Raw genomic sequence first — 13,755 nt, 5'->3', positions numbered from 1 at the left:
TGTTTTCTGTTTACATTGGCAAATAGCAAACAAATATTGGTGCTTGATACTTAGTTTATTTACTGTTCTCAGAATGCTATAGAACTGATGAATGTACTCCCAGTTAGACAGCTGCTTAGTTACATAACATGAATAACTTGAATACATAAGTCTCCAAAAAGTTTGATAAAGAATTACTCACAATGCTTTATCGCATTGACTCATAATGAATTACTTACAACCATGACTATAGAAAAAGCCTGAATGTTATTTATTTATTTATTTATTTTTACTGCTGCTTCTCAATTGAGCTGTAGCCTAAATTGTAATTAATTTGCCAGTGTGCCACAGACCCACGGCTCAAGTGCTATTTAGGGAGCTTTTTTACCTCGGTGCACAGACAATATAATATACTTCACTGGGCTACACTCTGAGCTTTTGGAAAGCTCAAGCCAGGCTGGAAATAAGAGGCACCATCTCTTTAACTTGATCTTTGAGAACACTCTTCCTCCTTACAGGTCCAAGGGAATGGGCAGCTGAATGTTGAAAAGGCCTTGAAGCTCTTTGCCCAGCTGATCAACAACAAGGTCTTTCTGTTGACCTTCATCCGTACCCTGGAGATGCAGCGAAGTTTCTCTATGCGTGACCGTGGTAATGTGGCTTCCCTCATCATGACAGGACTTCAGGGAAAGTTAGAATATGCCACCGATGTCCTGAAGCAGTTACTGTCTGACCTGATTGAGAAGAATCTGGAAAACAAAAACCACCCCAAACTCCTCTTGCGCAGGTAAGTGTGGAAAGAGAAGGCAGTTTGGCAGAGCCTGGTACCTTGTGTGGAAAGACTGTAGATCAAGAATGAAATACCCAGCTGTGCAGATTTCAGGGGTGGGGATGGAAATAATCTTGCTGAAGTCACCAGATTCATCCACCAGGCTTAACATTTGAACTGTACCAAGTGTTGAAAGTCTCCTTTTCAAAAAAAATCTTTGCTGTACAATTGTGGTTTGGTCCTGGGAAATGTGGTGTTTCATTTAGAGCATTTGATATCTCAGGTTCCTGCCATTGTTCTTCTTTCCCTGTGTCTTTCCCTAGCATGCAAAGGGAGTGCCAACTCCAGGTTTTTGAGCATAACACCCTCAATGTGCCCTCACCCTCAATAAGTCCACCTTTTCACTACTATTGCTCCTCCTCCTCTTTCTCATCATTGCCACCACTTGCTTGCTTGACAGGCAGAGAGCCAGTGAGCAAGTCGGCAGTGGTATCTGCTGCTCCTTCTCACCATCACCGTTGTCCAGACCAGAGAGAGAAGGAGGTTGCACTGGTGAAGAGCAGGAACAGATCCAGGGGGTTCTTGTCAATGGGCTGGGTGACTATGCCTCCCCTTTGTAAGGAGGTTGTTAGTGCCTTTTTTCTGTTGTTTTAGCCAAGCAGAAGTGAGGGGGCTGGAAGATTTTAGAATGATCAATGCCAGAAGGAAGTGGCAGTGGCAGCAACAGGAGCCAAGGATAGCAGTAGTAGAGCTGGCTAATAGGAAACAGTGGAGGAACAGCACATTCGGCGTCATAGTGGACAATTGTTTGACTACACCAGAGAACTCACCTGTTGATGCTCTGGGTCTGTTTCCTCCTTACTAGAAGACAAGTAAAACAGAAAGCAAATATCCTGTTACTTGTATCTGACAAACATTCCTATTCTAAAGATTTCTGCTGATCGATCTGCCTCTCACTCAATCATGATATCACCTCAATTCCTGTGTAATGTCACGTTTTGTGATGTTGCATTAGCACAACAGTAACGTTGGGCCAGCCAGTCTTAAGAAAGTTTTGTAAGCTCAGATAGACTGCTCTTAACAAAAAAACAGATTCTGAAAGGGTTCAAAAGGACGGTGGCAGGTGGGAGGTGAGACAGGTTCTACATGTATAACTCGGAATGGGCTTGCATTGTGCCTTTAGTTGTGGTAGCCCTGCTGCCATGAGGTGTTAGGGAAGGCATGGACAGGATCTACACTACTGCTTTATAACAGTATTGAAGTGCATTGACAACTGTTGGGGTCCATGACACATTCCAGATACCATCTTCAAAGTGTTACAGCCTGCTTGGTGTAGATCTGGCCAGGGTTTTAAGTGCAGGGTGAAGAAACAAGGTATTGAATGCAGGGGTGGGGAAGGAATCCTTCCCGAAACCAGGGAATCACAATCCTTTGACACTTGAAACTTTATCCATTATCTATGTATGTACACACAAACAAAAGCTGCATTTATAAGGCTCTGAGATCTGTTAGTAAAGAGCAGGGAATTCCCTGTCTAGTAAATCATACCAAGAGCATACCAAGACCCCATGGGACTTTCTCATTCTTCTACCAATTACTTTTTCATGCTGCCCTTGGTGTCTCAGAAACTGAGCTGGGGATCCTTGCCTAAGCTTTTCACCTGACCTGCACCAGGAGTGCTTGGAGGTCTCTGCATTGTCAAGGAGCAACTCCACATGGGGTGACCCTAGGTGACAGTAATAAGTAAGGATATGCGGTGGAGGTTTTGACAGCTTGACAGTTTAAATGCATTGCTCAGCATCACCAGCCTGACCCTGACCTACAGGGACATTAGCCATGTTACTCTACATTTTCCAGATGTCAGGCTTTTATTCCCAGCTCATACCATTTTTCGCCTAACTGGTATTTTGGTACAGCCCCACACCACATCCCAATTAGTTATTGTGAATGTAGAGGAAATCATTAGGCCATGGTCACATGTGTGTTTTTTTGTAGTGTCCTAGTTGAACAGATTTCAGTGTATTTAGTCCCTGCAAGCAACTGAGCAACTGTTCTGTACCCTGTTCAAATTCCTTTTGGTCCAAATGATATGGAAGGGAAATCATAAGGTTACTGTAGGTGGCACACTGCACACAATGTGAAGTTGCATCGTCTCTGCATAATGTTGCACAGAAAGTGGAAAGTTGCATAGTCCCTCCTTGCAGGAACTTCGTTCCTCTGCTTCCTGTCTTGGGAAGTATCTCATGCTGGAGACTATAGCCCTGTTCAGATGAAAGCATAAAGGCTTAAAGGGCCGGGGCCTTGAACATTGGCCCGAGCCTCTATGTTTCTGGGCAGGCCAGACCCATCTCAGTTCAGACCCTGCCACGTTAAATTAGCAAAGTCTGAAAGGGAGTTTTACTCGTATTTGCTTGAACACAAGTAGAACTCTCTGTGTGATTGGGAACTCTGATAAGGCGATTGCATGGAGAATGCTACTTGCAGTCAAGGAAACATGAGTAGAACTTCCTTTCAGACCTTGTCCAGTTCAGCACAGCAAAGTCTGAACTGAGGGTGGGCAAAGCTAGCTTGCCTGGAGATGTAGGGAGCTCTGCTGGTGTACACTGCCCCGACTCTACCCCCTTTAAGCCTTTACACATTTGCCTAAACAAGTCTTTGCTTGTTCCTAGTTTCCCACTGCGTCATTCTTGATAGTGATGGTTTTCTCTAAAGTTAGGCCCTTCTATACTTCTACCTAAAACCACTCCCATTTTATCTGATAGGGAAGCAGTATCTAGAAGACAAAATCCTATGAGGTTTATAGGATTGTTGTGTCTTCTAGCTAGAGTGGAAGGGGAGAGGGGAGCAGGAAATATGTGAGAGGGAAGTAGTGGAGACAATCATTCTCTTATATCCAATTTAAGACCTTGTGCAGCCACCCATGAAATCATACGATAGAATTAACCTCCTGTACTGGAGACAGGAAAGGGAAATGAATTGGCTGCTCAAGGCCCCTGATGGAGGAGAGCGTTGTTTCTTCACGTCACTAGCCCAATGTAACACAACTGGGAATTTGAAGGAGGCAGGATTCCTGAGTGTACCAGATGTGGCTCTGTATTTTCCAAAATACTAATCTTTCTTTCCATGGAGGAGGGGCAAAATCACCACAGACAGAACCATCATTCTCAACAGTGCCTTAAGGTTACACAGGGCCTTAGGTGTCAGAAACACTCTTACACTCCCCTCCCCCACCTCCACTTTTCTCCAGCCTATTTCATCTTCTGTGTGGACTGGAGTAGCTGTCAAAAGGAAAGGAACAAGATGAAGGGCAAGTATACAGGAAAACACGTTCCCTCAGGAGTTAGGAATGGACAGGAGATTAATCTGAGGGGAAATTCAGGTCAAGGATTCAATACACCTAATTTATCTGAATCTCTGAAGGGACGTGGCCCTTATGACAAAGCCACTTGGTTTCATGTTTCTTGGGTCTGCATCACATAGAACAGTAGCACATGGGCTAATTTTCTCAGTCAGTGATAATCTTACAGCCTTCTATCTGAATGATGTTCTACCTAACAGCCCTGAAACACAAGATATGCTGTGTGAACCCAGCTATTTCCCATAATATATTAGTATTTATTTATTTATTGCATTTCTATGCCGCTCAATAGCCGAAGCTCTCTGAGCAGTTCACAAAAGTTAAAACCATCAACTACGAATCAAAGTATAAAATAAACAACAGTATAAAAACACAATATAAAAATACAATATAAAAACACAGCTAGGGTAAAACCGAGCAGCAATGCAGAGAGTTGTACAGATTTAAAATACGAATTTAAAATACAGCCTTAAAACTGCAAAGTTAAAAGACTAAGATGATAAACTGTTAAAACACTGGGAGAATAAGAAGATCCTCACTTGGCGTCGAAAAGAGTATAACGTAGGTGCCAAGCAAACCTCCTTAGGGAGCTCATTCCATAACCGAGGGGAACAGCAGAGAAAGCCCTACTCCTGGTAGCTACCTGCCTCACTTCCTTTGGCAGGGGCACACAGAGAAGGACCTCTGAAGGTGTTATTAGGGTCCCGTGCAGGCACATATGGAAGGAGGCATTCCTTGAGATAAATTGACCCCAAGCAGTTTAGGGCTTTGACTGTTAATACCAGCACTTTCAATTGGGCCCAGACCTAGTACAGGTTACTCCAATGAAAGTGTCCTCAGGAAAGAAAGAAAGAAGAGAGAGAGGGAGAGAGAGAGAGAGAGGCATTTGTCACTGCAGTTACCCACATGTAGATATATGTCCATTTTCTCCTTAGCAACTACACCACAAGAGCAAGACTTACAAGTGCCTTGTTGCATTGCATATGTGTCCTAGCCTCTTTGAGTTCTGCAGTGTCATGAGAAAGATACAAAAGGCCCTAAATGGAAAAGCTCAGTTCCAGAGTTTTCCAAATCTTGACAGTGTTGCTTCTTTGCAGAAGATATATTGGACAGAGGGTTACAGAAGCAACTCTTCTTGCTGCCTTCACATTGTGTGCTCTTTTCCCCATCATGCTCCCCCTAATTTTGGTGCCACCACCATGTCTGTATGGAAAGTTACACGGCCAGAAGCAGCAGCTGTGGGGCTCTCACAAGAGCTGCTACTTCTGGCCATGAGGCTTTCCGTATAGCCAATGTGGCAGTAGCCTCCGGGCAGGGGTAGGATGTGACATGATTCACTGCTCTTCCTACTCAGCTGCCTGATGCAAGTACCTCACCCTGATTCATGGGAAGGCCAACCCCAACTTTTTTGCATGTTACAAAAGATGCTGTATATTTGGAATCAGTTCCAAAGCCACATTCTGAGGTAGAACTATAGCTTTTGTGGACTTTATTTTTGTTATGGCTGACTACAGTCAGGACACAGTAACCTATGATACCTATGAGGCCAAGGGTAGGCAACAGGGAACCCACAGGTGCCAGTGTGCCTCTTGGCACCTGCTGAAGTTCTCTACCGCTCCCACTTTTTTATTATTTATTTTCAAATGACAAAGTCTTTTACTGGAAGCTGGGATCACTTCAAAGCCAAGTGAGGGCATTTAGCTGCTCCCACCTAGTTTTCCTGTGGATGCCATTGGGCAACATATGAGACTTCAAGACATTCTTAGGAAACGATGATGCAGGTGGTTGCAGACTAGTGTTTTCATCTTTAGCATGCCCATGTTATGGTGGTGCCCAGAACATTTCCAATGTGCCCACGTGCCCCAAAAACATTCCCCACCCCTGCTTTAAACTATGGGTGTGTTTTTTCTGTGCATGGGCACAGGTTCTTCTTCTGCCTCCTGTTTCAGATATTGGACCCACTGAATGAGTACATCTCAAGCTCAAAGAAAGCTGCATTCAGATGTTCCCAAAGATCCATATGTTATGCAAGTAACCAAATAGCATAACCTGGTTTCTGTGCATTTATTATTTATTTATTTATTTATTTATTTAGCGTCATCAATGTACATGGTGCTGTACAGAGTAAAACAATAAAATAGCAAGACCCTGCCGCATAGGCTTACATTCTAATAAAATCATAATAAAACAATAAGGACGGGAAGAGAATGCACCAAACAGGCACAGGGTAGAGTAAAACTAACAGTATAAAAGTCAGAACAAAATCAAGTTTTAAAAGCTTTAGGAAAAAGAAAAGTTTTTAGCTGAGCTTTAAAAGCTGCGATTGAACTTGTAGTTCGCAAATGTTCTGGAAGAGCATTCCAGGCGTAAGGGGCAGCAGAAGAAAATGGACGAAGCTGAGCAAGCGAAGTAGAGACCCTTGGGCAGGTGAGAAACATGGCATCAGAGGAGCGAAGAGCACGAGCGGGGCAATAGTGTGAGATGAGAGAGGAAAGATAGGAAGGAGCTAGACAGTGAAAAGCTTTGTAGGTTAACAGGAGAAGTTTATATTGGATTCTGAAGTGAATTGGAAGCCAATGAAGAGATTTCAGAAGTGGAGTAACATGGTCAGAGCGGCGAGCCAAGAAGATGATCTTAGCAGCAGAGCGGTGAACAGAAACCAACGAACTGATGTGAGAAGAAGGAGTATTCTGGCTGCAATATTCATATGGATATATTTTTTCAAAGGGGTGATGTTAGGTCTAAGAACAAGCTAGTAGAGCTCTTGCTGTAGCACAACTTGGCTAACGGTGCTGCTTGTTTCAGTTTTGCAGCAGCACATTCCTAACACCACTTTCCCATTTCAAAGTGGAGTGGGAAATCCCTGGGATTCACATTTGTTTGGATTTTAAATGCCTGCTGAAGTCAGCAAAGTGGTGCAGTTTCAGAACAATGCCAGAAGCAGAATTTCCATCTTCTGTGTCTCTGAATTATCTCATTGTATTGCCAGTTACCTGATTTCTTGTGTGGCTCCTTTCTCTGGGCCTGCAAGGCCTTCTGCTCAGACATTACAGAGATGAAATGGCATAAATAATCAGACAGACAGATGTAATTTTAACAGGTAGACTGTTATGCTGGACTGTCAGTGCATAGCGTTCTGTGCTAGAACTATAGATGCTTGAAGATTTTGTTCAATCTGCATTTCAAAGTGAACTGATTTGACTCACACCTCCAAACTAATGTGTGTATTCGAATGCAGTTATTCTTCAGATTTTGCATTTTTGTGAAATTTGCAATGCAATTCTCAACTCAAATGTACCTTTAAATTTTATTTTACGTTTTAAATTTTCTGTTCTGCCTTTCTAGGGCCTATTACTCAGGACAGCTTATCATAAAATACAGTAAAAATATTAAAAGTGCGATAAAATATGTTACAGATACAACAAAAGCAGAGAGCACAGATAAAACAAAACCTTTACATAAAACAGCAGATACTTATCAGGCAAACATCTGCTATCATCATCATCATCATCATCATCATCTTAACCAGCCAATAAAATATACCCAGAGATGTGACCATCTGTACTTCGCAGGACAATGTGTTCCACAATATCAATTTAGCACTGAGAAAGTCCTGTATCTTGTTGCCCTCTAAGAAGCTTCCACCCTGGCTGGGACACAGAGAACAGCCTCTCCTCTTGATATTAGGAAGCAAGCAGAACAGTATGGGAGGAGACAATTCCTCAAGTATCCTGGACCCCAGCCATTTAGGGTTTTCAAAGTAATCACTGTCACTTTGAATTGTGCCTGCAAGCAAATTCATAACAAGTGATCATAACATAATCCCATGGGCGTGCAGCCACTTTTGCGTCTGCATTCTGAACCAACTGAAGCTCCCAAAGACTCTTCAAAGGTAGCTACATGTAGAGCATGTTGCAAAAATCCAACCTGGATGTAACTAAGGCATGTATTACTGTGACCAGGTCTGACCTCAGGAATGGGAACAGCTGGCACACAAGACTTAGCTGGCAAGAGGTGCTCCTGGTAACAGCCGATACCTGGTTGTGTAAAGCAGAGTCCAGAGCACCGTCAGACTGCTAGCCTTATTCCTCAAGGGGAGTATTACTCCATCCAAAGTAGGTTCCAGAGTTGGTCTTCTTCCTGATCAGGACCACCTTTGTCTTACCTGGATCAAGCCTTAATTAGTTAGCCTTCAGCCAGCCTGTTATTGCCTCTAGAACTGCACGGATTCAGAACATCAACAGCTTCCTTGGTATTAGTTGAAAAGGATAAACTAAGTTTGGTCATCCACATATTGGTAACAGCACACCCCAAATACCCAGGATGAGCACTCCCAGCAGTTCTATGTGGATGTTAAATAACGTGGGAGGCAAGATTGATCCCTTTGTGACACATAAGCCAATGACCAAGGGGCTCAGCTGGAGTCCCCCAACACCACCTTCTGGAACCAGCCCTCGGGGGAGGACCAGAATGCACACTTAGGAATGCATAAGTTTGTAAATAAGTTTTAGAGTCAAATTTTCAGGCAGATTAATGCAGAAATGGGGTGGAACAGACTTATGAATGAACACATGCAAAATTGACATTAACCAGAAATCCATCTGTCAAGGTTCCTCCTTTATCTGGACCCCTTGATCTGCTCCTTAAAGATGTTTTGCCTCTTTAAGAGCCCTTCTCATCTGATGTTAAGTTTCTACCTTCCCCTCTTAGTAACGTTGGGTTTAGGGTTTAGGCGTAGTGTAAATGACGCTCCTGAACACCAGGTTTTAACAAAAAAATTTACTAGATTACAAGACATAAGGCAGGCAGATAACCTTAAGGTATTTACTCAAACAGAGCTGTAAGGCTTTAAAAGGCATAAAAGAAATAAAAATGCAGTTTCCTCTAGCCTAGCTACTCTTTCACCTGTAGGCTTTGGCCTAGAGTCCTTTCCAGCGTTCTCTTGGCTGTTCTTCTTCAGAGGCTCTCTCTCTGTAGTTCTTCCTCTCTCTCCTGGGGCGGATCCACACGTCGGCCCCAGAGCGCATTTATGCGACCCCAAGGCACCCTGAAAACGATAGTCTGTACTTGCCTGTAAAAAGAAACGAGGAAGAGACAACGACGATGACGCCACCCAGCTTCCTGCTCCCCGGCCGGGATGGAGAGCTGGGTGGAGAGCGGAAGGAGCAGCTCTCTACCCCGCCTTCTTCAAAAAGAGCTCTCCGAGCCGGCCAGGGAGCAGGAAGCTGGGCGGCGGCAGCGGCTCTTCCTCGTTTCTTTTTACAGGCAAGTACAGACTATTGTTTTCGGGGTGCCCTGGAGTCGCATAAATGCGCTCTGGGGCCGACATGCGGATCCGCCCCATTTAAACAGTTAATTCCACCCCTTTTTATACCCTCCCCCAGAACTGAAACCAAACCATTAGGTAACCTAAAACTGGGCAAATGAAACTTAACTCCTTTAGGGGGGAAATGAAACTCAAGGAATGCCCCCTCCCATCAGGAGATTTTTTGGGCCTTCAGGCTTAAACCAAACCCAAGCCTGTGTAGGCCTCACACCTTCACACCATCCATCTCTAGTTATAACAGTACTCCAACACAAGCCTACCTTGGAATAAGAAAGATGCTTCTTCCAAAGTCATGCCAATGAAAGAGATATTATCCATTGGCACAAATACCTTTTTCTTTGCTCTTGTCTCTGCACAGTTTTGTTCTAATGAAATAATATTTGTGTTTTTTATACAAATGCATTTCATTTGTAGAACATGTCGCTTAGAGACAATACTTTCTTTAGCATGGATGAGAATTCCACAATGGTTTAAGCGCTAGGCAGAAAAAAGGGCCAGTTCCTATATGGTATGGGTCTTTGAGCAGGAATTAGGCAGGCTGATTCTGCAGCAACTTATTTATGCAATTGTTTAACCCCACTTTTCCCACTCCCATAGGGCACTCATCGATACTATAAATCAGTTAAAGTATTTTAAAAACCCATAACCAATACCACAACCAATCACAGCAGCACTAGATACAGCCAAACAGCAGCCAAAATAAATAATCAATGGACAGCATTCAAACTGCACTGAAGAAAGTGCCTTGCCAGGTCACTATGGGCAATGAATTCCAAAGTCTGAGCGCCACTGCCAAATAGAAGCGATCACACTCTCCCGTCTCCATACCTCACTGGCACAGGGGTGCATGGCAAAGCCTCTCCCGTTGATCGTAGTGTGCAGATAAGTTCATGCTGGAGGAAATGCTCTTTCAAATCTCCAAGTCCCAGACCAAATATAATTTTATAGACCCTGCCTGTGCCTTGAATTGGATCCAACAACATACTGGGGCCCAGTGTTTTTGATATAACATTAGTGTGATATGGTCATACGATTGGGCTCCTATCAGCAGCTTCGCTGTCACGTTCTGCACCAATGTCAATTTCTGGATGCTTTTCAGGGGTAGCCCCAGGGAATGTGTGTTACAGTAATGGAACCTGGATATATTCTGTGCATGTGGAACTGTAGAAAAAGCAGGGGCTCAGCTGATGCACCAGCCAAAGCTGTGCAGAAGTGCCCGTGGCCACAGTTTTTTAGTTGTATATCCAGGAGCAAAGCATATTCCAGAAGTGCTCGTAAACTACATACCTGTTACTTTAGGGTAAGCTCAACACACATATACACACACCCCTGAACAAGTTGAACACCTCTTCAGGGACTGCCCTTCCCACCGTCACCACCTCTATCTTGCCTGGATTATTTATTTATTACATTTTTATATCGCCCAATAGCTGAAGCTCTCTGGGCAGTTCACAACTATTAAAACCATAAAATACAACATGACAAAATATAATTTAAAAGCATAAAAAAAATTAAAACTATAGTATAAAATAAAATTAGAAACTGAAATAAAACCGAGCAGCAGTGCAAAGATTTAAAATACAGTAACGGATTTAAAACAAAAACTGAAAGAATAAAAAGTCTCAGGAAATAAGTTCTTCACTTGGTGCTGAAAAGATTACAACATAGGCACCAAGCGAGCCTATCTATGGAGCTCATTCTGCAACCGGAGTGCCTCAAAAGAAAAGGCGCTCTCTTTAGTAGCTACCCACTTCACTACATTTGGTGGGGGCTTCCGGATTAAGCTTGTTAGCCTGCATCAAGCCAGACTCTTTCAGAGTCCACAGCTTCTCTGGAATTAGATGGAACGAAGAGAGCCAAATGTCATTAGCATGCTGACCCACATCCCCAAACACCAGATTTATTTTTTTATTTTTTACTGCACATAGGCTTGATCTTAAACTATGGACAGTAAGTGTGATTAAATATTCAGAATAACCCAATCAACGTCTACTGCAAACATATATTAAAACATAGCACACACCAAAAAAAGAACTTGACAACCATCCCAAAGAAATGGCATTGTGCCTTGAGAGCTTACAGTCAAAGATAGATAGGACTGAGACAAATGTAGAGGAGTGAGTCCATTAAAAGGAGTAGCGAGGAAGAGAGCAAGGCGAAAATTTTAATTGAATGTAGTGGTTGTTCAGTAAATGTTACTGTATCCCAACAGGAGTTTGTTCCGATACATTTCTTCAAACTGCTGTAATTGTTTTTCTAGTGCATACGCTGCATGTGCACAGGTGTTTATCTTAGATATTTATTTTTGTGATCCTACCTCAGCTAATGGGAATCATTACTGTTCATTCTTTTAGCTGCCTTGAAGGCAGGGAGGTATCACTTCAGTGTATAGATGGAGTAAAGGGATGCAATCAGAAAAAAATACAACCAACAGATCTTCTGGGCTGAAGGAAGAGAGCTAAGAGATCAGAGAAGGAGGGTTTGGGGAAATGTTGCCCGCTTCTACTTCTTTTTATACATAATTCCAAGAATCCCAAAATCATATCCAAATTACTCACAACTTTTAGCTACCACAGTTTTTAAATATTCCAAAATTTGGTGGGACTTAAGCCCTAAACACATGCTCTTTATGTGGCCACAAGCCTGTAAGTAATTGCAAGGATTTGAAAAGTAGAATTGTGACCTAACCAATTCTAGATTGGAATCTGTGTTCCAAAATTCCAGTTTACACAAGCATTGTTTTAACGTGGTGGATTGAGGGGAACTATATTTTTCTGAGTGTTTCAGGTTCCATAAAACTATCTTCTAACGCTCAGCCACATGCCGAGACAACAACTCATCACTTTTTGTGGAAACCCCTTGAAAAATGAACTTTGCCATCTGTATTCGCAAAACTACTTCACCATGCTAGCATTCCATGAGAATGTCTGTCTGTGGCTGGTTCACCACATTAAGGGTGAAACCCCATGCATGTTTAGACAGGAAAAAAATCCTTCTACTCCGAGTTTTCCCCAGCCAGCCTTGCTGGGCATGGGAGTTGCAGGATTTGCTGGGAGCTGTAGGGACTTTTTCTATCTAAACATACATGGGATTGCACCCTTAAAGTGCTGCAAAAAGCATCTAACAGCACATCATGGAAGATACTGTGACAAAAAATCAGATAGAGGAAACAAGGGATCATGATGATGATGAGCACCAACACAACTGAGAAAGATGTTTAGGGACCTCTTTAGCCTAATGGGTCCAATCCAAGATTCATCAAAGACATTGTTAGAAACGTCCATTGCTTCTAATTGATCTAGACTCAATGTCCCAGTTCAAATGATCACCTAATAAACCATGATTAGGCACAAGCAGCAGTAGCAAACCAGGGATTCACACACTCCCCTCATCTCTTCTACTCAGCCCATAAGATAATGCTACTCTGCTCACAAGGGGAGTTTTTCACTTCCTTCCTTTTGCATGCAAGAGAGGGTGAGGGGCAGGGGGGAGTGTGTGCAACTCCGAGGCTCGCTGTGGCTCATTCACAATCACCTAAACCATGGCTTAGGTGATTGCCTGGACCAGGCCAGTAAATTCACTTGACATTAAATTGGTATATATCTGGTCATGTTCACAGAGTCGGTAATGCATTTCAGAAATGGCAGTGCTCTGTTACTGTATTTCCCATAATTTTTTCAGCTTCAGAAAAGGATCTTCTGTCAGAGCTATTAGTAATGACTTTTCACTGTTTTCCCAAAAAGATGAACTCAGCATTTCCTTATGCCTTACCAGCATCAGCATCAGGTTTTCTTCATAATCCAGTGTACCACATCAGAGCCAGCCTGGCAGCAGTGCAGCCTGATTCCTAGAGAGATGGCGCACGAGGCAGGAACAACAAGCCCACAGAGGCTGTGTGTGGCAAGCTGTGGTGTTGCGTTTGTCTTCTCTTGCCTGCTTAAAGTCTGCATGGCTTTTTTTTTTCATTTGACTTCTTTCTGCCAAACCCAGTCACAGGGCATTCCATTATGAGCTGGGAAGGCGTCTTTGAGCTGAAAAGGGAAAGGAATTAAGCCAGAAGCAGATGTTTCATTGCCCAAAGAAGGCTTAGCAAGAAATCTCTGACAGCCTTTCTTGTGGCAGAGTCAAATTCCGGGTAACAGAACTCTTCAGATTTACACTGTAGAGTATAACTTTATTGCTGCTCAAAGTAAAATAAGAACTATTATACTGGGGCAGAACAGGGGCTCTTAACCTAGCACAGAGTGTACAGGTATTCCATATGCCTAGCTGTTTTGCACCGTACAGTGGTCACTATTGTTTGCATGGTCAGAAAATTGGTAT

At 43.1% G+C, this 13,755-nt stretch overlaps 1 protein-coding gene across 1 annotated transcript in view; it reads left to right on the top strand.

Moving 5' to 3' along the window:
• The window catches only part of PLXNA2 (plexin A2), a 498,241-nt gene that overhangs the window by 436,263 nt on the left and 48,223 nt on the right, over window positions 1-13,755 (top strand). The window contains exon 22 of the mRNA XM_063142969.1: window positions 498-766. Coding sequence (XP_062999039.1) covers window positions 498-766 — 269 coding nt within the window. The remainder of the gene's footprint in view (window positions 1-497; window positions 767-13,755) is intronic.

The sequence above is a fragment of the Elgaria multicarinata genome, chromosome 1 (assembly GCF_023053635.1).
Source record: "Elgaria multicarinata webbii isolate HBS135686 ecotype San Diego chromosome 1, rElgMul1.1.pri, whole genome shotgun sequence".
Lineage (NCBI taxonomy): Eukaryota > Metazoa > Chordata > Lepidosauria > Squamata > Anguidae > Elgaria > Elgaria multicarinata.
Note: the sequence above shows the minus strand (reverse complement) of the source record. Positions and strands in the feature narration are given on the sequence as shown.